Here is a 24,606-nt window from a genome sequence, read left to right on the forward strand (position 1 = left end):
ATATAGATCTAAATTCAAGTAGTAACATTATTTAAAAGTAGAATGTTAAAAGTAAATTTCACTTGGATATGCAAGTCTGTTTGAATAGACTGCAGTGAAAGCCACACATTATCAATATGTATTTTAAACCTGGTCTATTTATTATCATATAACTGGTAAGATTTTAAAGCTGGAATTTAAATTGGCTGAAAATAATAATAATATTGTTTTTGTTATTTTCATCATCTTAATTATTTTTTCAACTTTGTATGGGTTAATGGTGAAAGTAGTCTTTGCAATCTCTAATAATTAATAATGGTAATAAAAATAATAACATTATGTATCTTTATTGTATTTGCAAGTATAAAGTGTATATTTTAGGCCCCTTTCACACTTGTGCGACTTGTCCTGCGACTTGGGACTGCGAGGTCACATTGCAAGTCGTACCCCATGTTTTCCAAAGAGTACCGTTCATATCTGTGCAACTTCAAAGTAGTCCCTGCGCTACTTTGCTCCAACTTTGATGTGACTTGAAGTGACTTCAAGTTGCGTCAAAGTTGCATGACTTTCAGGTCGTGAAACAGGCCTTATTTACAATGCTATTGTATTATGTAAACATTGGTCGAGGTTCTGAGGCAATCATTATTTTATTTGTCTGTTGCATTTATCATGACAATTACCAATATTGAATTTGATGAACCAGCCAAGTTCTTTTTCTCACGGAGACATTTACCTTAATTATCTGGAATGCTCTGTTCTAATATGAGAACCTAGAAGTGAGTATAATGGAAAATTAAGTACACAAGCACATGTTATTCATTAGGGACACAGAATGCCAAATGTAGAAAAAGGGTTTTGGATCTCTCCTATCAATATAAAGTGTTGTCTGTCTGTGCTTATTTTTAGATGTTTCAAAGTAGAACACTAAAAGATTACTTGTACTGAATATGATGTCCCAAATTCCCAGTCATGTGCTCCCAGGTCTTTCCATTGTTGATGTCTATTTATTTTATTTTTAGCCTAACACCTGTTTCTAGTGTAATTTTGTGGCAAATGACTTGAATGAAATGTTCCTACAAAAAGTATTACATTTATTAGGAACTAAACTAATGAGACCACTGTGTCCCTTGATTTTTCCTGACTAGACTGGCAGCAGAAAAGTAGGTTTTATATTTGCCTGTTTTGATGGTGAGCATGTAGAATTATGGATCTTTAATTATGATAGCGTGATTTTGCCATTAGGTTTGCACAGTAGATTTTGTACATAGTTGGGCACACTGGACCACAGAACAGAGGTGCAACTTAAGCCTAGTACACACCACTAGTTTTTTCATTCAACCCAGCTCTGGTCAGAGCCGCTGTACTAACAATCTGAGGTTAGTACAGCAATATTCCCTGCTGTTCTATTGTGTTCCGATAGGGGGACAACCCCCCCCCCCCACACACACACACACAAAAGAACTCTGGTCAGTGCTCTAGTTAGCTGCCAAACACACGGGCCGAATGTCAGATGGATTTTAAAGATGAAGTAAACCCTGATGGGTTTTACTTCCTCTTTTGCTTGCTGTATAGCCTGCAGAAGAAAAGCATAATGGGCTAGTATGCATCGTATACTAGCCCATTATGTGCCACTTACCTGCAAAAGAATCCAGCAATTTTTCCCTCTGTAGGCAGCGTCCATCTTCTGGCCCCTCTTGCTTCCGGAGCACGGACTCCGGCAAATCACAGTGTGACGTCACTCCCGCGCATGCACACAGGACCCGCGATCAATGGCACAGACTAGGGAAGAAACGGCACTTAGCGCATGCGCCGTCAGAATTTTCGGCGGACTGCAAGTGAAATATCTCCTAAACGGCACACGTTTAGGAGATATTTCCACTATCTATAGGTAAGCCTTATTCTAGGCTTACCTATAGGTAGAAGTCCAAAAAGTGGGTTTACAACCACTTTATTAAACCAGCCAATGCCAACCGACATTCGGCCTGTGTGTACTAAAATTAAATAAAGAAAAATGTAAAGGTAGTTGGCAAAACAATTATGCAAGTACCAAAGTGACCAAAGTAGAAACTTTTTATTTCCCAATATCGCTTCACAGCTATCATCATCAAGCAGTCTTTTTTAAGGAGCTCCTCATTGGATGTGTACAAAGGATCCTCTTTTTAGGAGTCCAGTATTTCTCCTAAGTCTACAGTCTCCATTTTTTTTATTACTTTGGCTTTGCCTTGTGCACTACTTTCAGTGTCTAGTCATCTTTGACAACTGCAGTTTAAATTTTTTTTTTGATCCATGATCTATACCTATATTGTTATTGCTGTACATTTCAAAGTGAAGACAACATTTTCACCACAAACTGCTTTTGTTATACCGTATAGTTACCTAGAGAAATCGTGTCTCTTGCAGGTTTGCTTTCTCACCCTGTTTAGTGGGCATATGTCACAAGAATTGTATTTTCTTAAATGAAACCCAAAAAAAGAAGGACACAAATTATTTAGCAAGGTCCATGTATGCTCATTAGAGGCCCCATTTCTTTTTTAGTCTTTAACAAAACAGACTATGACACTCAAAAATATAATGATGTAAAACACTCAATCATTGTATATATCATGGGTCATATATCAGATAGTGACTGTTTGTAGAGTCATGACTTTATAATGAAATTATGCTTGTGAGTGCTATGTTACACTCTATTTGGCAGGATAAGACCAATTGTATGTCCTAGGCTTGCCAATGTTATGGCAATCACAATAAAACATTTGTAAATATTCTTCCCCACTGACAGACTGCATCTTTGGCATCATCTTTATCTACAAGACAGTTACTTCGCATATGCAGACGGTTATCTCAGTACCCAGATGAAAGTCTTTATCATGCTGTTAACAAGGCCTGCCTTTCAAGGTAGGTGCCCTGGTCTTCCAAGCATTGTGACAGTGGAGTTCTAATTATCAAAAGATGTAGTAGTACATATGCAAGGAGTTATTAGATACACCAGGATTGTGCTATATAAATGTGTTTATTTCAAATTTCTCATCATTTAAACAACTTTTGCCTGTTTAGAATTATGTAAACTACTATATTAAAAAGTGCAGACACATGTCGGGGAGGAGATATACTGAAACTGGTGCAGCTGTGCCTAGTAACCAATAAGCTTCTAAATCCAGCTTGTTCAATGATACATTGACAGTAACATTTAGAAGCTGAGTTACTAGGCACAGCTGTGCCAGATTATGTGTGCACCAGTTTTATTAAATCTCCTCCATAATGTCAGTCTTACATATACGCTGTAATGGTGAATTTTAGGAACTACCATACACCAACTAAGGGTTGTGTTTTCTGCACAGGCAGTGTGAACACTTTAAAGGTGGTCTCAAGCACAGGTCTACACTGCAGATCAAACTTCATTCAATCTCTGTAGAGTATCAAATTAATGTGATTTTTCACCACATTTACTAAGCTAAAGGAACATTTTGCAATGTAATTTTATTTTTTCAAAAATGGCTTCATCCTAACTTGTATTAGAGTAGAACCCCATGCACCTGCAATGGTTTTGCAAACATTTGATGAAGATCATGAATATACTTTACCTGCAACAGACAAGAACAGAGGAATGTTTTTTTAATTAAGTAGTGCTTTTTCTTCTTAAAATGGAAGTAAACCCATCTATTTAAGTTTTCTGGCACGTGACGGGAATGTAACTGTTACATTGATGGTCCTTTCAACCAAACTGTCAAACCATCAAATGGTGTCATAACCGATCACTAATGTAGCATCATGGCAGTTGATCAAACAGAGGCCAAGATGGCAGCTTCCTTGGCTGAAAACTATAGGAGGGTTTAATTCCGCTTTAACCACTTCTGGACCGGCTCACGCCGATATACGTCGGCACTTTGAAGAGGGATAGTGTTGTTATGGCAGCAGCTAGCTATCCTCTTCTTCAGTGAGCGATCCAGTTTCAGATAAAAGTGGTCTTTGTGGCAGATTCACAGCAAGATCACTTTTATCGGCGGTGGGAGAGGAGCCCCATCCCTCCCACCTCTCTCCGGTGCCCTCCGCCTCTTACCGGAGCCGTCGGTAGCAGCAGAGGCAATCAGGTCCTTTCCCTGGCTTGTTATGGAGACGAGCGAGAGGAAGATGGCCCCCACCCGTCTCCATACCATTGCAGGGCGGAAGCGATGTCAAAATGTCTCTTCCACCCATAGCTCTTAACCAGTTAACAACCGGCCCATACCCAAATTACGGCTACAGGGCGGTTGATTAACTCTGGGAGGTCATTTATTAACGGCCTTCCAGAATCGCGCCCCAGACCTCCTCTGTAACTAAAAACATATAACCAGTAAAAATATTTAAAGCGTCGCCTATGGGGATTTTTAAGTAGCGAAGTTTGTGTGTGCAATTTTGAAGGGTGACATGTTGGGTATCTATTTACTCGGTGTAACTTCATCTTTCACATTATGCAAAAACATTGGGCTAACTTTACTGATTTGGTTTTTTTTTTTTAAGCACAAAACTGTTTTTTTTGTAAAAAACACGTTAGAAAAATTGCTGAGCAAATACAGTGCAAAATAAAAAGTTGCAACGACCACCATTGTATTCTCTAAGGTCTTTGCTAAAAAAAAAACGTATATAATGTTTTGGGGTTCTATGTAATTTTCTTGCAAATAAATGATGATTTTTACATGTAGGAGAGAAATGTCAGAATTGGTCTGGGTGCTCCAGAACGCCTGAAGGTGCTCCCTGCATGTTGGGCCTCTGTATGTGGCCACGCTGTGTAAAAGTCTCACACATTTGGTATCGCCATCCTTTTGAGGAATAGCAGAATGTGTTTTTTGGTGTAATTTGTGGTATGCATATGCTGTGTGTGAGAAATAACCTGCTAATATGAACATTTTGTGAAAAAAAAAATAAAAGAAAAAAAAATCTTGATTTTGCAAAGAATTGTGGGAAAAAATGACAGCTTCAAAAAACTCACCATGCCTCTTTCTAAATACCTTGGAATGTCTTCTTTCCAAAAAGGGGTCATTTGGGGGGTATTTGTACTTTTCTGGCATGTTAGGGTCTCAAGAAATGAGATAGGCCGTCATTACTTCAGGTGTGATCAATTTTCAGATATTGGCACCATAGCTTGTGGACTCTATAACTTTCACAAAGACCAAATAATATACACCAATTTGTACTTATTTTTACCAAATATATGTAGCAGTATAAATTTTGGCCAAAATGTATGAAGAAAAAATACAAATTTGCTAAATTTTATAACGGAAACAAAGAAAAATTAATTTTTTACAGAATTTTCAGTCTTTTTTCTATTATAGCGCAAAAAAATAAAAAACCCAACGGTGATTAAATACCACCAAAAGAAAGCTCTATTTGTGTGAAAAAAAGGACGAAAATTTAATTTGGTACAGTGTTGTATGACTGAGTAATTGTCATTCAAAATGTGAGAGCACCGAAAGCTGAAAATTGGTCTGGTTATTAGGGGGTTTAAGTGCCCAGTGGTCAAGTGGTTAAAAAAAAAAATACATACATTTTTTTTTTTATTATTGCAATTTAGTGTAAATGAGAGGTCTTTTTGACCCTAGATCTCATATTTAAGAGGTCCTGTCATGCTTTTTTTCTCTTACAAGAGATGTTTACATTCCTTGTAATAGGAATACAAGTGACACAATTTATTTTTTTAAAAGAACAGTGTAAAAAAAAAATATAAAAGGTTAAATAAACAAAAAGATTTTTTTTTTTTAAACACTCCCCGTCCCGCCGAGCTCACGCGCAGAAGCGAACGCATAGGTGAGCAGTGCTTGCATATGAAAACGGTATTCCAATAACACATGTGAGGTATCACCGCGATCGGTAGAGCGAGAGCAATAATTATAGCCCTAGACCTCCTCTGTAACTCAAAACATGCAACCTGTAGAATTTTTAAAAAATCGCCTATGGAGATTTTTAAGGGTAAAAGTTTGTCGCCATTTCATGAGCGTGCGAAATTTTGAAGTGTGAAATGTTGGGTATCAATTTACTTGGTGTAACATTATCTTTCACAATATAAACAAAAATTGGGCTAACTTTACTATTTTATTTTTTAATTTAAAAAAGTGTATTTTTTCCAAAAAAGTTTGCTTGTAAGACCGCTGTACGAATACGGTGTAACAGAAAGTATTGCAATGACCGCCATTTTATTCTCTAGGGTGTTAGAAAAAAATATATCTATAATGTTTGAGGGATCTAAGTAATTTTATAACAAAAAAAAAACTGTATTTAAATTGTAACACCAAATCTCAGAAAGAAGCTTGGTCCTTAAGTGGTTAACATAAGGGTTTTAGTCATCAAGCTTTGACCTCATAATAAATTAGTCAGTTACAAGGTGAGTCCAGCTACAGCTGACATTTATTTTTCTGGAAAATACTGTCAAGTTATTCAACTGCGTGTATTTCTCACAAACTGCTGAGTTTCACACCGATTTTTTTTTTTGGCACATATGCCACAATCCCCACACCCTGTTGGATTTCTAGATTTTTCATATTATGTAATATGCAAACTGAGAAGTGAGAATACTCAGCACCATAACATTAGCAGAAACAGACCCAGGAAATGTAGACATTTACATGTTTGGAGTTTGGCTTCAGCTCCCTGCACAAGGCTGCCCAGATCCTACAGACTGTCATCTCACTTCAGAGCCTGGTGCTCAAAGGACTTTTTACTTGACATGTGGTATATCTTCTAACTGCAGCGTGCGCCATTACTGTGTATATTTTATTTCCAGGAAATGTAGAAGCTGAGATGTCTTTCCACTGGTTTAATGTAGAGAATCATAATGGCAATTATTGGCACTGATAAAGCCTTTTATTTCTGAATGTTTATTTCAAATACTCGTTGCCTGCTGTACAATGTTTAGCCTTTCCCATTAATAACTGTTACCTATTATTCTGCATGTATACATTTTTTCTATTTAACCAAAAAAATATTAATTTAAGATTCTGTTTTATATATATCATTTTCTAGATTTTTACCCAGTCTGGCTCGATCAACATTACTGAAATACTTAGCGGACTCTGGCATAGAGGAAACCAGTGAGGAGCTGGAAAGGATGGAAAACACAGATTATAGTTGTAAGATGTCATCAGTGTATGCATTCATTTTTAGATCAACACTTGTAAATTAGCTAATACAAGGCTTTCTGTAATTGGACAAGGGGAGAGAGGGTCAGATGAACAACAAGACCTCACTTTGTCCAATTACAGGATGTCTTTTATTCTGTGAACAGAATACAAGACATGTTATCAATGGGTGAGGAGGGAGGAAGCTAGAAAGCATGCTATCCAAAAAAGCTGACAGTAAATCTAGCATGAAGACAGCTAAGATTTTTAGCAACCCTCTTGATGTAATATATACACTTTAGAGATAACCAAGCTGCACAAATTAAAAAAAAAACATATTTCAATGATATTTCATACTCATTAATGTTGGGTTTGGGTAATGGGTTATTTTCTAGATGAAATAAAATCTGGCGTACTAAGGCTTGGAAGTGTGACTGTACCAGTATACAATACAGATGAGAAGATGAAAGTACCAGACATCCTGTTCTATGAGAACTCTCAGGTGCGTAGCACTCGTGCAATCCAAGCATGTACTGTGTATATAATACACAGTGTAAAGCTATATTGGATTTTCTTTCTCGTACATCACGGGACACAGAGCGGCATATTCATTACTATGTGGGTTATATGGAGTACCTTCAGGTGATGGACACTGGCAATCTCAAACAGGAAGTGCCCCTCCCTATATAACCCCCTCCCATAGGAGGAGTACCTCAGTTTTTTCGCCAGTGTCTTAGGTGTTGGTCATGGTTTAGCTTACCTCCACATCCTTGGGATTAAGGTGGGCTAACCGGTTCTGTCCAAAGGCCTCAGTGCTAAAGTGGTCAGCAACCGGACCCCAAACCATTGGGGTGTAGCCCATAATGCTTTCTGTTCAGAGAGCTGGACCCTGGGCCCAGAACTTAGAAACCTTTGGGGGCCTAATGTTTCTGTTGCCAGGGTGCTATATGGGCCCAGGACAGTGGCTCCTTCATAGGAACCCAGGGCCTGAAGGTCTAGACGCCACCCACGGAGATGGGGGAAGTTGTGCAAAAGTCCTGCGGCATGGAGCAGGTAAGTATTGGGGGAGCTTGCGGAACTTGGTTCTTAGCAGGTTCCCTACAGGGGGTGCACAGGGGGGCAGGCCTGGGTATGCTCTGCATTGGCAAGGAATCACTATGTCTATGACAGAGACAGGATGATTCAATCTTTTTTCCCCAGTAATATGTGACCTCCCTGGTAAGTGTTGTTTAGCTGGGCTGCTGGCGCTAGGTGTGGGATCTCTGTAAGAGGGGAGTCTTTTTCCCATGCTAAAAGGAGGTCTGTGACCTACCTAAAGGGCTTACCTGCCTGGGTGCCTGCGCTGCTCCGTCCTCCTCCATGTGTGATGGCCCCCGCCGACGGGCGCGCGTGCGCGTGCCCGAGATATAAACGATTTTCGCGCCGTTTCCGTGGTGGGGGCGCGTCCCGGTGGGCGGCGAATCACAAGTAAAGGAAGGGGAGGTCCTTCCATTAGCTGCCAAGAGCTCAGTGTCATCCTGAGCTAGAGGAGAGGAGGACACAGAGCGGAGCACGCCGAGGACACCCGGTGGCGAAAGGAAGAATTGCAGTTTTTTCTAAGGACTGTCAAACCTACAGATAGGTTTTCTTTTCCTTTTTTCAGCAGATGGCTATTGGCAATACTTAGTGGGAGACAGAGTGGTTTCTTTTCCTCTTCAAAAAAAAAAAAAAAAGGAAAAAGAAGAAGGGAAAGAACTGCTGATCTCCCTTCTCAGTTTGGGCGTTAGTCTCTATCGCTCCCAAACCGACAGATCCCCTTAGCTACGTCTGTGGCTGGGTGATAGCAGGTGTACCTCGGTATTGTACCATGCCTTCTGGGTCAGAGGGTACAAAGGGTGGGGATTCCCCCGCAAAATCCGAGGGCTCAGTCACGGCTATGCCGCTGCTCTCCCCACAGGACATATCAGGGCACGCCTTGATGGGACCTGGGGGATCTGGTGCTGGGGCTGATCCAGGTCAGTCCAACCCCGGCTTTGTCACTGAGAGAGTTCTTGCTGTTTCTTTAGGTGAACTAGAGAAAAGAATGGCAAAAAGGATAGCTAAAGCTATATCGGGTAGAAAGCGGACTAGGTCTCCGTCACCCGAGCAGGAACCCTCAGACACAGAAATCCTTTCCCTAGGGGAATTGGATAGACTTGACGCTTTGGACCAGGGTGGTTCAGAGATCGAGGATCTGGATACTGAGGGGTCTGGTTCAGCCTCCCAAGGGGAAAGTTTGTGGGTTCAGGCCTTAACGGACATGGTCCATGAGGCATTTAAGTTACCCATACCAGAACCTCAAGTATCGGCGGTTTCAGCTTTAGGCTCTTTAAAAACGCCTCAAAGCAACGCAGTTTTCCCGATCCATCCTCTACTCGAGGAGGTCATGTTTCAGGATTGGATTAAGCCAGATAGAGTCTTTTTACCACCTAAAAAATTCTCTGTTTTATATCCTATGGAGGAGAAATTCTCCAAAAGATGGGCGCCCCCGGCGGTGGACGCAGCCATCTCCTATGTGAACAAATCTTTAACTTGTCCGGTGGAAAACGTACAGGTGTTTAAGGATCCGGTTGATAAACGCTTGGAAACATTACTGAAAGCCTCCTTTACTTCAGCAGGGGCGATAGTTCAGCCCGCTGTGGCTGCTATTGGAATTACCCAAGCATTATCAGATAAGACTAAGCAAATGCTTAAACTTATCCCTGCCCAGCAGGCAGAGGAATTTTCGGATATACCGAGGGCTATACGCTTTACGGTGGATGCTATCAAGGACTCCATCCAGCAGGCATCACGTTTATCCTTATTTCTAATCCATATGAGAAGGCTCTTATGGTTGAAGAGTTGGGAGGCTGAGCCCCCATGCAAAAAGCTCCTGGTAGGGTTTCCCTTCCATGGAGGACGACTCTTCGGAGAAGATCTGGATAGATATATTCAGACTATATCAAGAGGCAAAAGCACTCTCTTGCCAGTCAAGAAGAAAGCCCGAGGGCCCGCGTTTAAGCGCCAGCCCTCCCCGGGACAGGGGCCCTCTAATACCAGACAGTATCGACGGCCTCCTGCAAGATCAGGCTTTAACAATAAGCCACAAGGCCAAGCCACTGGGGGCAAGAAGCAGTGGTACCGCAAGCCTGCGAAGCCAGCCCCCAAGTCGGCCTTATGAAGGGGCGCCCCCACCCACGATGGTGGGGGGAAGGCTACGTCTCTTTGCAGAAGTTTGGGAGGCCAGCATTCCCGACTGCTGGGTACGGTCTTCCGTGGCCACGGGCTACAAACTAGAATTTTCAGAATTCCCTCCTCCTCATTACCAGGAGTCAAGAGTACCAGGCGACCCGGTGAAGGGAGCCGCGTTGATGGCGGCATTGAATCATCTGCTGTGCCAGAAGGTGATAGTAGAAGTACCAGTCCAGGAACAGGGCTTGGGGTTCTACTCCAACCTGTTTATCATCCCAAAGCCCAACGGCGATGTCAGGCCAATTTTGGACTTAAAGGGAGTAAATGCGTACCTAAAGGTCCGCTCATTCCGGATGGAAACTATTCGGTCAGCTGTCGCCGTGCTCCAGAAGGACGACTTCATGGCGTCCATAGACATAAAGGATGCTTACCTTCATGTGCCAATTTTTCAGCCACATCAGGTATTTCTACGCTTCTCGGTGGCTCAGCGTCATTTCCAATTTGTGGCGCTCCCCTTCGGGTTGGCTACGGCCCCCCGGGTATTCACGAAGGTCCTAGCCCCAATCCTAGCCAATCTAAGGACCCAAGGGGTCACGGTCCTAGCTTACCTGGACGACCTCTTGGTCGTAGACCACTCGTTTCCTGGCCTGGAACGAGCAGTCGCCCTCACGGTTCAGTACCTCGAGAGGTTCGGCTGGGTCCTAAATCGAGACAAATCAGCATTTCGGCCCACAAGGCAGCTGGAATATCTCGGCTTGAGATTGGATACAGAACAACAGAAGGTGTTTCTACCTCTATTAAAGGTCAAGGCCATCAAAGAGCTAATACAAATAGTTCTGAGCAAGAGAAAGCCAACTGTTCGCCTATGTATGCGGCTACTAGGCAAGATGGTGGCCACCTTCGAGGCGGTACCGTATGCTCAGAGCCACACTCGCATCCTGCAGGCAGCCATCCTGTCAGCATGGAGCAAGAGGCCTCAGGCCTTGGAGATTCCTTTGCCACTCTCACCAAGAGTCCGGCAAAGTCTATCTTGGTGGTTAAACCCTCAGAATCTCCTGAAGGGAAAAACGTTCAGTCCTGTGACCTGGAAGATAGTAACCACAGACGCCAGCCTGATCGGCTGGGGAGCAATTTTGGATGGTTGCACTCGCCAGGGCACTTGGGCAGCGGCAGAGAAGCAGTTGCCCATCAATATCTTGGAGCTCAGAGCTGCCCGGCTAGCCCTCAGGGCTTGGACGTCCAAACTGCAGGGGTTCCCGGTGAGAATACAATCGGACAATGCCACGGCGGTGGCATACATAAATCACCAAGGGGGAACCAAGAGTCAAGCCGCTCAGAAAGAAGTGAGCTTGATTTTCTTGGGGGCAGAAGCCCATGTGCCCTGCATATCGGCTATATTCATTCCCGGAGTGGACAACCTACAGGCAGACTTCTTAAGTCGCCAGACTCTATTGCCGGGGGAGTGGTCTCTGCATCCACAGGTCTTTCAGACACTCTGCCAGAAGTGGGGAGTGCCGGACGTGGATATCATGGCATCGAGACTAAACAAGAAGCTAGACAGGTTCATGTCCCGCACAAGGGATCCCAGAGCCTGCGGAACCGATGCGTTAGTTTGCCCTTGGCATCAGTTCAAACTTCTTTATGCATTTCCCCCGCTCCAGTTACTACCCCGCCTGCTGCGCAGGATCAGGGTGGAGCACATACCAGTCTTCCTGGTAGCTCCAGCATGGCCCAGAAGGGCATGGTATTCACTAATCCTGAAGATGGTAGTGGGAGACCCTTGGACTCTTCCTCTACGGCCAGACCTGCTATCGCAAGGTCCGATCCTCCACCCTGCCTTACGGCATCTAAATTTGACGGCCTGGAAGCTGAATCCCTGATTCTCAGGGGTAGAGGTCTGTCTCAGAAAGTAATCTCTACCCTAATCAGAGCCAGGAAACCGGTCTCTAGGGTGATTTATTACAGGGTCTGGAAGGCCTATGTAGGCTGGTGTGAGTCCAAGCGATGGCTTTCTCGCAAGTTTACCATCGATAGAGTATTACGTTTTCTCCAGCTAGGAGTGGATAAAGGACTGGCATTAAGCACAATCAAAGGACAGATTTCAGCTTTGTCAGTGTGGTTTCAGCGGCCGCTGGCCACCCACTCGCTAGTTAAGACCTTCCTTCAAGGGGTCTTACGTATTAATCCTCCAGTTAAATCCCCGCTTTGTCCATGGGATTTAAATCTTGTTCTGTCAAGTTTACAGAAACAACCTTTTGAGCCGTTGGCTGAAATTCCTTTGGTTTTACTAACAAGGAAGTTAGTATTTTTGGTCGCCATAGTTTCCGCCAGAAGAGTCTCGGAACTGGCAGCCTTATCCTGTAAGGAACCATATCTTATTTTACATAAGGACAAGGTCGTTCTCCGCCCTCATCCTTCCTTCCTACCGAAGGTTATATCCAGTTTTCATCTAAACCAGGATTTGGTATTACCATCCTTCTTCCCTAAACCTACTTCCAGAAAGGAAGGGTTGCTGCATACCTTGGATATTGTCAGGGCCATGAAGGCCTATCTTAAAGCTACAGAGAAGATCCGGAAAACAGATGTGTTGTTCATTTTACCGGATGGGCCCAAGAAGGGGCAGGCAGCTGCAAAATCCACCATCTCGAGATGGATTAAACAGTTAATCACTCAGGCCTACGGCTTGAAAGGGTTGCCTCCTCCGTTATCATTAAAGGCTCATTCTACTAGGGCCATGGGCGCCTCCTGGGCAGCACACCACCAGATCTCTATGGCTCAAGTTTGCAAGGTGGCAACCTGGTCTTCTGTCCACACGTTTACAAAGTTCTACCAGTTGGACGTAAGAAGGAATACTGATACAGCCTTTGGGCAGGCAGTCCTGCAGGCTGCAGTTTGAGACCCTCGGATTCCGGGGGCTCCCTTTTGAGTTAAATTTAAAAATTATTTTTCTCAACTAAGTTGGATTTATTATGATTTGAGTATATCTCTAAATGAAATCCTTTTGTCTTGGGAAGATGTTCTCCCTCCCCTCATTGTAAGCATTGCTTTGGGACATCCCACATAGTAATGAATATGCCGCTCTGTGTCCCGTGATGTACGAGAAAGAAAAAGGGATTTTTAATACAGCTTACCTGTAAAATCCTTTTCTTGGAGTACATCACGGGACACAGAGCTCCCACCCCTCTTATGGGGACCATTTTGGGAGGCATACTGCTTGCTACAAAACTGAGGTACTCCTCCTATGGGAGGGGGTTATATAGGGAGGGGCACTTCCTGTTTGAGATTGCCAGTGTCCATCACCTGAAGGTACTCCATATAACCCACATAGTAATGAATATGCCGCTCTGTGTCCCGTGATGTACTCCAAGAAAAGGATTTTACAGGTAAGCTGTATTAAAAATCCCTTTTTTATAATCATTTAAGTGGATGTAAACCCAATTTTTTATTTTTTGTGATGTCACAATGTACAGTATAAGATTTCCTATCATCTGTGCCCAGTCTTGCCACACAGAGTTAATCCAGCTCTGCTCAATCCTTTTTTATTGTTCAGTGAAATAAAACGGACTTACAGAGAAAAACCTTAGTCCGTTCCGCCCCCTTGCTGTGGATGACAGGTTATTTACATATCTCATGCACTAGCCTTGAGACATGCATTATTTTTTAATTCCCACCCCCACTCCTTTTCTGAAGTCATGTGGTTACTTTTCTGGATTTTGACTGGATGTTCATGATCATAGCAGAATTTAGTGTAAGGAATACATAGGAAAAAATGCATGTTTACATGGGGAGTGTAGAGGAGGGCGGGGAGTCTACTGACATCACGACTCCACCCACAGAGCTCCAGACAACACATCCACCCACAGAATCTGCAGTTTTTCAGTTCTTATAACAGACAGAGGGGAGACGTAAGGATACATGCAGGAGGCATTTATATCCTTATAGATAACCACTATGGCAGTAGTTTAGAAAGGATGAGAGTGGGTTTACATCCACTTTAACTTTGCTTTCAGTATTTGATTATTTCTATTGTGTTTATCTACATTTTTTAAATCTAGTTGAGAATACAATATTACCACATTAAAATACACTTGATTATGAATTCAATTAGACATAAAATCATTTGAACTTGTGTTGCATACTTTATTATATTAAAAAAAACTGTTTATTACTGACACAGCTGGACAGTTGCTGCTGAAAATTCAAAAATTTAAGAAGAACTTCTGAAGTGTGATATGAATTTTCACATTTCTTCTATCAATATGACAAATATATATACATTTTCCTGCCTACGCAAATGATTTCCCCTGGCAAACCTGTTAACTACAAAATATGTGTTGGATTTTGAATCTACTGTATCAAAGTGACTGTTAGAGACCAATGAACTCAAAAACACTAATGCCCCGTACACACGATCGGATTTTCCGTCGGAAAAACCTTGGATGGTTCTTCCGACGGAATTCCGCTCAAGCTTGGCTTGCATACACACAAAAGTTCTCTGAACTTTTGTCCGTCAAGAACGCGGTGACGTACAACACTACGACAAGCTGAGAAAATGACATTCAATGCTTCAGAGCATGCGTCAAATTGTTTCTGAGCATGCATCGGAATTTTGCTCGTCAGAATTGCTACAGACGATCAGATTTTTTGATAGGATTTTTTCCTGTCGGAAATTCCATCCGGAAATTCCGCCAGCAAAAGTCCAATGGAGCATACATACGGTCGGAATTTACATTTAAAAGCTCACATCTGACTTTTGCTGGCAGAATTTTTCCTGATCGTGTGTACGGGGCATTAGGGCTTATTTCCAGATAGTAGGATGTACTATGTATCCATGGACTTTCCTGACAAGGTGCTGTTTGTGGATGTAGTGTGAACTAAGTTAAAGTTGTCACTTTCTCTTCTTACAAAATCAGTGGATTTGGGTCCTGGCAGATGCCAAAATGTAGCAATTATTTTCCTGTGCACCCCCACTTGAAGGACTTGATGTATGCTGAGTTGTTTTCATCTCAAAGTAATTGATTCAGCAGTATTTGTGGAGGAAAAACCCTTCAAGAAATAGGGTTTTCTTGATTCTCCTCTATCTGGCTATGCCCTTTTGTGTACAAAAGACCTTATTCATAAACAGAGAATATGCAATATGTGATGATTGAATCACTCCAGAAAGGATTTTAACTCTTCCCAAAATATTTGCAGAACTCTATCCAATGGAGAAAGTGTTTTACTAATGTAGTTGATACTGTCCTCTCAGGTCTTAAACATGTCACTGTACCTTCTTTCAGAGATTCTGCTGATAGAAAGTTTGAGATATTAATTAAAGCGGTGTTTCACCCTGCAGAACAACTTTTTAGCATAAAATTTGGCATAGTAGCGCGAGCTACAGTATGCCTGTCTTAATTTTTTTATCCCTATACTTACAGTGTAATCGTACATAGAAGATTCCGACTGCCCGCGGGGAATGGGTGTTCCTTTCAAGAGGGAGGGTGATTGACGGCCGGCTCTGGCACGTCACGCTCCCCGAAGACAGCCGGAGTAGGTCTCGGCTCTTCACGGCGCCTGCGCACAGACTATGTGCAGGCGCCGTGAAGAGCCAAGCCTATTTCGGCTATTTCCGGAGAAGCGTGACGCGCCAGAGCCGGCCGTCAATCACCTTCCGTCTGGATTGGAATGCCCATTCCCCATGGGCAGTCGGAATCTTCTCTGTACGATTTCACTGTGAGTACGGGGATAAAAAAATTAAGACAGGCATACTGTAGCTCGCGCTACTATGCCGAATTTTATGCTCAAAGAAAAAAAAATTATGTTTTTTTTTTATAGGGTGAACCCCCGCTTTAAGGTTTTCTTTACTTTGGTAGGCCCAGCTCTCGCTGCAATTTCACTATGTCAAACTGCAGCTAACTGAACTAGGGAAATAAACAATCAACATGATGCTGGTTTCCAAGATCACTTTTTAACAGCACAATTATAAAGCAAATGATTCCAGACACCTTAAAAAATCCTCTTTATTGAAGCTCATTTTGCAGGTGACATCAGGTAATAACTAAGCACTAATATTTGTGCGGAATTTATCTACCTCCTTGTCCCCTGCTTCATCTGATAACCACCTGTCACATGAGCTTCAATAGAGAGGATTTTGGAGGGTGCACCCAGCTGAAATCATTTTCTTTATCGCACAGCATGTGAGCTGGGCTAGCACCCGACTAGTGTGTGTGTGCAGATTAACTGGAGACTCACTCACCTGGAGCTGCTTTCTTTGTTTCAATTTCAGCAATTACTTTCTGCTTTTTTTTTTGTGGGATCCTTGAATATATCATCAGATGGTTTTATCAGAATTGTCCATAATCTCTATTCATGTGCACAGAATCTTTAGGGTAAAAGCCTAGACAGCAGAAGCCACCTGTAAAAGACACTTCACACCAGTGCTTTTTCAAGGAAAAGGTATTTTTGGGAGGACACTTGACCATTCATAAAATATGTCACAGTATGGAATGTTTTACTTAATCATTCTACCAAGGCTTTTACTCCCAAACCAAAATTCTGCCCTTCCTTTCTGAAAGTTTTCCCAATAAAAGGGCACCCTCACTCCTAAGAGCTGGCTGCTCTTTCCTGCAAGTAGCCTTTCCTGGCTTTTCAGTAGGATAAAGTGGTGTTCAGCACTCAGTCTTTTTTCCTAGGATGGTTTATTCCAGTGATGGCGAACCTTGACACCCCAGATGTTTTGGAACTACATTTCCCATGATGCTCATGCACTCTGCAGTGTAGGTGAGCATTATGGGATATGTAGTTCCAAAACATCTGGGGTGCCAATGTTTGCCATCACTGGTTTATTCATTCCATCTGAATCAGGACATTCTGCTGCTATTTTTTGTCATAAGCATCATAAGACGATTGAACTTTCCTCTTTGGTTGTTCAATTTTATCCGAAGTTTACAGCTTAATTTCAGTAGTCTCAGCTACTGTTTGTTCTTCTTGAGGGTCCTTACAATGGTCAGGCTGCTTCTCAGTCTACTATTTCTTATTGGGCTTAGGAATTAAAACTATCAACTCCTCTCTCCTAGACAGGGGGAGTATTTTATCCTGTAATATGGCTTGGTATAAGATTTTCAGCTGAGGAACAAGGTATTCTCAATGTGCCAAGTACCATTCTATGGACATGCCATCCAAACCAGGGGTTTGGCAAACAAAGTAAGGGTTTGGTCAATCTCCTCCACAGTAATCGGGCCATCTAAGAATTGTTATCGGATGATAAAGAAGGGAGCCGAATGTCACTGAGATTGTTCCTAAGAGCTTCAGAGTCATGTCGCTCGGGATGTATACACATTCATGTAGAATTGTAAAAATGCATTCAAAATACTCTCTGTAGAGTTGTGAAGATATCCAAGATCTTAGGGATGGTAAAGGGCTCATGTATAGGTTTGGCTAGAAAGCCTAGTAAACGAATGTTTTTGTCACCTGAGTCAAAAATGTGTTGGGCTTGATACAAGAGGTTCTTTTGGGTTTTGTTAGTCAAGGCAATATTGTAGGACCTTTGAGCATCCTGTGATAAAAGGTAATTCTGTTGAGAAAGGGTCTGATACATGTTGACGCTCCCTATCATCCACTGTTTGTGATTACTTAGATAAGGTGGAGTTGTTGGCTTTCTTAAGATCACCCACACCTGACATGTAAGAGCTCCTCATAAGGGCCTTAAAAGCATCCCATTGGAGGCCTGTGGACCCCAGAATCTATCTCCTGCCAATACGTTTTCATGGCATCCCGACATTTGTACAGCACCATGGGATCTGCTAGCGAAAAATGGCTTATCCTCCAGGCATGAAAGCCAGGTGTGTGGGTCAAGCGGAGGTGTAACTCCAACGGGGCTTTGTCAGACAGCGCCCTAGGGAGATAACCCACTTCCAAAACCTGGTGCAGAAAGGCCGTGTGGTAAAAATGTCCAAACGTGAAAAGGTGCCATGAGAGTCTGAATGACAGGAGTAGACTTTATCGGGATATTGCCACCTCCAGATATCAAAACCCCATGGTCATCCCTCCATCTCTTCAAAAAAGTATAATGAGTGCAGGAACCTCCTAATCTGTCAACTGAGGGATTTAAGACCGCATTAAAATCACCTGCTATTAAAATCGTTCCTTTTGCCATCAGGGTCAAATGGGGGGGGGGGTAAATGCACATTAACTAATGTATAAAAAGTATCCTGACATCTGATTACCAATACCATGAAGCAAACCTGTGGGTCTGTACAGATGACATCTATCCGAATCAACAAGGCTTTTGTAATTAAGATAGATACCCCTGAGTAAGAGGAGTATGTGGCGTGAAAAGCATGTGCTATGGGTGGTCTTTTTAAGGCCAGCGCTCTAGAGCTATGGGTCTCTTGAAGAAAAATAATCTGAGCCCCAATTTTCCTGGCCCATCCGAAAGGAGTACAGTGGGCTTTTTCCCAAAACTTGTAAAACTAGATGGGGGGGGGGCAGTAACCTCTCGCAGGAAAATCTGGTTTCCCCCTGCAAAGTTGAAGCAACCTAACAAATAACATACCTCGAATAAGGCGGCAAACACCATCAACATCGTCACAAAGTATCGCAAAATCACAAGCAGGCACCCCGAAAATATTATATCCGTGACACAGCAAGCTCAGTTATGGACAGAAGGAGTAATGAGCGCCGTTAAAGGAACAATAACGTGTTCTTGAGGCAATTAAAGGGGTCTGGGATGCCTCACGCCAGACCATCAAGCCAAGCACAGGTATCCTCAGGAGAGGTTAAGACGTTTGCTCTTCACTGCAGTATAGGTGGCACTTTGCTTTTGAGTGACAACAGAAAAGTCTGGGATAATAAAAATATGATTTCCATTAAAGGACACTTCCTCCAGAGTGCGGCTCACACGTAGAATCCGATCTTGATCCTTGAAGTGTAGTAGCTTAATAAGCATCGATCGGGGGGGCACCAGAAGGTAATGGACATAATAGAACTCTGTGGGCTCATGGCAAAAAGAGAGAATAAAGTGTTCAGCAGCATGGTAGTTTTGAGGCAATTTTTCATACATCCCTCTGGATCCTTGCCCTCAGATACATCAGGGAAACCAATGAGACGTAGGTTGTTACGTCTCAGCCTGTCCTTCGAGGTCAGTCAATTTAGCGGCCTGATCAGAAGAAGACTGCTGCAAGGAGCAGACATCTGTGTGAAAAGGAGCAGTGGAATCCTCCATGTCACTAATACTTCGTTCTACAGTAGACACTCTGCCTTTTAATTTATAGTTGTATGCAAAAGTTTAGGAACCCCTGACAATTTCCATGATTGTCATTTATAAATATTTGGGTTTTTGGATCACAAATTTAATTTTGATCTATCAAATAACTGAAGGACACAGTAATATTTCAGTAGTGAAATGAGGTTTATTGGATTAACAGAAAATGCACAATATGCATCAAAACAAAATTAGACAGGAGCATACATTTGGGCACCCAACAGAAAACCCACATCAATATTTAGTAGAGCCTCCTTTAGCAGAAATAACAGCATCTAGATGCTTCCTATAGCCTGTAATGAGTGTCTGGATTCTGGATGAATGTATTTTGGACCATTCCTCCTTACAAAACATCTCCAGTTCAGTTAGGTTCGATGGTTGCCGAGCATGGACAGCCCTCTTCAAAGCACCCCACAAATGTTCAGTGATACTCATGTCTGGGGACTGGGATGGCCATTTCGGAACATTGTACTTGTTCCTCTGCATAAATGCCTGAAGAGATTTTGAGCAGTGTTTTGGGTCGTTGTCTTGTTGAAATATCCAGCCCCGGCGTAACTTCAACTTTGTGACTGATTCCTCAACATTATTCTCAAGAATCTGCTGATATTGAGTGGAATCCATGCGACCCTCAACCAGATTCCCAGTACTGGCACTGGCCACACAGCCCCACAGCATGAGGGAACCTCCACCAAATTTTACTGTGGGTAGCAAGTGTTTTTCTTGGAATGTTGTGTCCTTTTGCCGAATCTTTGTTTCTTCAGTCCACAGCACCTCATTCCAAAATTAAGCTGGCTTTTCCAAATGTGCGTTTGCATTCCTCAAGCGACTCAGTTTGTGGCGTGTGTGCAGAAAAGGCTTCTTTCGCATCACTCTCCCATACAGCTTCTCCCTGTGCAAAGTGATGATGTATGTCTTTGGAGGTGGTCCGTGGGCTGTTTTTGACTGTTCTCACCATCCTTCGCCTTTGCCTCTCCAATATTTTATGTGGCCTGCCACTTCTGGCCTTAACAAGAACTGTGCCTGTGGTCTTCATTTCCTCACTATGTTCCTTACAGTGAACACTGACAGCTTATATCTCTACGATAACTTTTTGTAGCCTTCCCCTAAACCATAATGTAGAACAATCTTAATTTTCAGGTCATTTGAGAGTTGTTTTGAGGCCCCCATGTTGCCACTCTTCAGAGGACAGTCAAAGAGAACAACTTGCAATTGGCCACCTTAAATACCCTTTCTCATGATTGGATGCACCTGTCTATGAAGTTCAAGGCTTAATGAGCTCACCAAACCAATTGTGTGTTCCAATTATTCAGTGCCAAGTAGTTAAAGGTATTCAAATCAACAAAATGACAAGGGTGCCCAAATGTATGCACCTGTCTAATTTCGCTTTGATGCATATTGCGCATTATCTGTTAATCCAATAAACCTCATTTCACTACTGAAATATTACTGTGTCCTTCAGTTATTTGATAGATGAAAATTAAATTGGTGATCCAAACACCCAAATATTTATAAATGACAATCATGGAAATTGTCAGGGGTTCCTAAACTTTTGCATATAATTTAAAAAAAGGGACAGCCCCACTTTGACCGATTTCAATCTGAGTAGTAAGGGTAGACTGACATGTGTGAATAGTTCTGCGCTGTCTTAACCTAAAATTGTGATACCTTATTAAGCAATAAAATAATGAAAAAACCCAAAGGTTGGCGCTGCGCTAAAAAATTAGTGATAAAAAAGTGATGAGTGATGTTATGAACAAACAAACGAAAGATATGTAGCAGCTAGCACTAAAATGTGTACAACAAATTAACAAGCATAAATATAAAAAGCAGTGCAGCGCTGTTAATTATGATAGAATGCTTAAATACAATTAAGTAAAAACAGTGTAAACAAAAAAGCTCTTTGATAAGAGAAAGAGTCCAAATAAATTAAATGAATAAGTGATAGAAAAAACAGCAAAGTCCGTTTAAAAACCCAAAATTAAAAAGTGTCTCAATCTGGTGTGAAAAAAATTCCTTAATTAGCAAGATGTGATGAGATCTTGATTGCTGTGAAAAGGTGTTCACCCATGCAATTCGTGAAGATAGGATTAACCGCTTACCAGAGGTAAAGACTGTTTTCCACCAGTCTTATAGAGCCTATGGGAAGTCTGGTCTCCCAATAACTTTTCAGCAATATTAAACCTCAGCAATCGATCCGGGTGTTTATTTGATGTATCCTTTAGCGTATACATGAGGTAGGTATAAAGATTGCCATGTCCGATGGTGCCAGTAACTTTCACTCAACCAGGTGTGTCAGAGGGGCTGAGGTTGTTCTTGGAATTGAGGCGCAGAACAGAGAACTCAAATTACCAAGCGGCTCCTGTAGGGGTAACGCTGATCTCCATGTGTTCACATGAACACATGGAGATCAGCGTTACCCCTACAGGAGCCGCTTGGTAATTTGAGTTCTCTGTTCTGCGCCTCAATTCCAAGAACAACCTCAGCCCCTCTGACACACCTGGTTGAGTGAAAGTTACTGGCACCATCGGACATGGCAATCTTTATACCTACCTCATGTATACGCTAAAGGATACATCAAATAAACACCCGGATCGATTGCTGAGGTTTAATATTGCTGAAAAGTTATTGGGAGACCAGACTTCCCATAGGCTCTATAAGACTGGTGGAAAACAGTCTTTACCTCTGGTAAGCGGTTAATCCTATCTTCACGAATTGCATGGGTGAACACCTTTTCACAGCAATCAAGATCTCATCACATCTTGCTAATTAAGGATTTTTTTTCACACCAGATTGAGACACTTTTTAATTTTGGGTTTTTAAACGGACTTTGCTGTTTTTTCTATCACTTATTCATTTAATTTATTTGGACTCTTTCTCTTATCAAAGAGCTTTTTTGTTTACACTGTTTTTACTTAATTGTATTTAAGCATTCTATCACTATTAACAGCGCTGCACTGCTTTTTATATTTATGCTTATTAAGCAATAGATGCTCTTATTGCAAATCATACAACTATTGCCTTATCCATTATTTAACCACTTGAGAGCCGCGCTGTAGACGAAAGATGTCCACAGCGCGGCTCTCAAGTGCATTACCCGCGCGCGCCGCTGTGGGCGCGCAGCCGGTAAACACTGTGCCTGGCGCATCGCTGAGAAGCCGATGCGTGTGCCTGGCGGCCGCGATGTCCGCCAGGTACCCCCGCGATCGGCAGGGACGTGGAGCTCTGTGTGTAAACACAGAGCTCCACGTCCTGTCAGGGAGAGAGGAGACCGATCTGTGTCACTTGTACATAGGGACACAGCATCGGTCACCTCCCCCAGTCAGTCCCCTCCCCCCACACAGTTAGAACACACCCAGGGAATACATTTAACCCCTTCCTCACCCCCTAGTGTTAACCCCTTCACTGCCAGTCACATTTATACAGTAATTAGTGAATTTTTATAGCACTGATCGCTGTATGAATGTGAATGGTCCCAAAATTGTGTCAAAAGTGTCCGATATGTCCGTCGCAATATCGCAGGCCTGACAAAAAATAATCGCAGATCGCCGCCATTACTAGTAAAAAATAAATCATAAATCTATCCCCTATTTTGTAGGCGCTATGGCCCAGATTCACAAAGGAGATACGACGGCGTATCTCCTGATACGCCGTTGTATCTCTGTTTCTATCTATGCGACTGATTCATAGAATCAGTTACGCATAGATATCCATAAGATCCGACAGGTGTAATTGTTTTACACTGTCGGATCTTAGGATGCAGTACCGCGGCCGCCGCTGGGGGGAGTTCGCGTCGTAAACCAGCGTCGGGTATGCAAATTAGGAGTTACGGCGATCCACGATGGATTTTCGCGTTCGCTACGTCGCCGCTAGTCTAGTTTCCCGTCGCAAAGTTAGTCGTCGTTTTGGGTGCCCTAACTTTAGTCAGCAAACATATTGCTGTCTAAAGTATGGACGTTGTTTGCGTAAGCCGTCCGGGAATACGGAGTTCTAAAAAAATTACGCCACTGCGCGCAAAGCACGACGGGAATTGCGAAACGGAGCATGCGCAGTAGGTCCGGCGCGGGAGCGTGCCTAATTTAAATGGCACACGCCCATTTGAATTGGCCCGCCTTGCGCCGGACGTATTTGCGATACACCGCCGCAAGTTTCCAGGTAAGTGCTTTGTGGATCGGGCACTAAAACTGGAAACTTGCGGCGGTGTATCGTAAACGGGTTACGTTACACCGGCGCTCTTGTACGTGAATCTGGCCCTATAACTTTTGCGCAAACCAATCAATATACGCTTATTGCGATTTTTTTTTAACAAAAATATGTAGAAGAATACGTATCGGCCTAAACCGAGGAAATTTTTTTTAAATTTTTTTTTAAAAAATTGGGATATTATTATAACAAAAAGTAAAAAATATTGTGTTTTTTTCAAAATGTTGTCTCTTTTTGTTTATAGCTCAAAAAATAAAAATCGCAGAGATGATCAAATACCACCAAAAGAAAGCTCTATTTGTGGGATAAAAATATAATTTGTGTACAGTGTTGTATGACCGCGCAATTGTCATTCAAAATGCGTCAGCGCTGAAAGCTGAAAATTGGTCTGGGCACGAAGGGGGTTTAAGTGCCCAGTAATGAAGTGGTTAAAGTGTCCACGTGATGAAAAGTGCTAAAGTGCAAAAATATATTACAATGTGTATATTTATAAACAAACAAAGTCCTTATAAGAAGTGATTCAATGATATCACAAAAAATGGTTCAGAATCGGGTTTTAACCAAGCTTAGCCACAAGGTCGCATGCTCTAAGGTGAGCGCATAACTGAAGGGGGAGCACCAGAGTGGACACATATGCACGATTGGTTTTTATCACCTGAATTTATGGATTTGATGGAATTGAAATGGACTTTATATGTACATTAACACATGGTATAGCATGAAGAAAATTGCACGCAGCACTGGAACCCATTTTTTGTGATATCATTGAAGCACTTTTTATAAGGTCTTTGTTTATAAATATATACATTGTAATATATTTTTGCACTTTTCATCACATGGACACTTTAAATAATTCATAAGGCAATAGTTGTATGATTTGCAAAAGGACAATCTATTGTTTAATAAGGT

General features: G+C 42.3%; 1 protein-coding gene across 1 annotated transcript in view; it reads left to right on the forward strand.

Moving 5' to 3' along the window:
- VWA8 (von Willebrand factor A domain containing 8) overlaps window positions 1-24,606 on the forward strand; it is a 486,197-nt gene that overhangs the window by 185,848 nt on the left and 275,743 nt on the right. The window contains exons 18-20 of the mRNA XM_040341313.1: window positions 2,759-2,874; window positions 6,973-7,079; window positions 7,463-7,569. Of these exons, the coding sequence (XP_040197247.1) occupies window positions 2,759-2,874; window positions 6,973-7,079; window positions 7,463-7,569 (330 nt within the window). The remainder of the gene's footprint in view (window positions 1-2,758; window positions 2,875-6,972; window positions 7,080-7,462; window positions 7,570-24,606) is intronic.

This window comes from Rana temporaria, chromosome 2 (assembly GCF_905171775.1).
Source record: "Rana temporaria chromosome 2, aRanTem1.1, whole genome shotgun sequence".
Classification (NCBI taxonomy): Eukaryota; Metazoa; Chordata; class Amphibia; order Anura; family Ranidae; genus Rana; species Rana temporaria.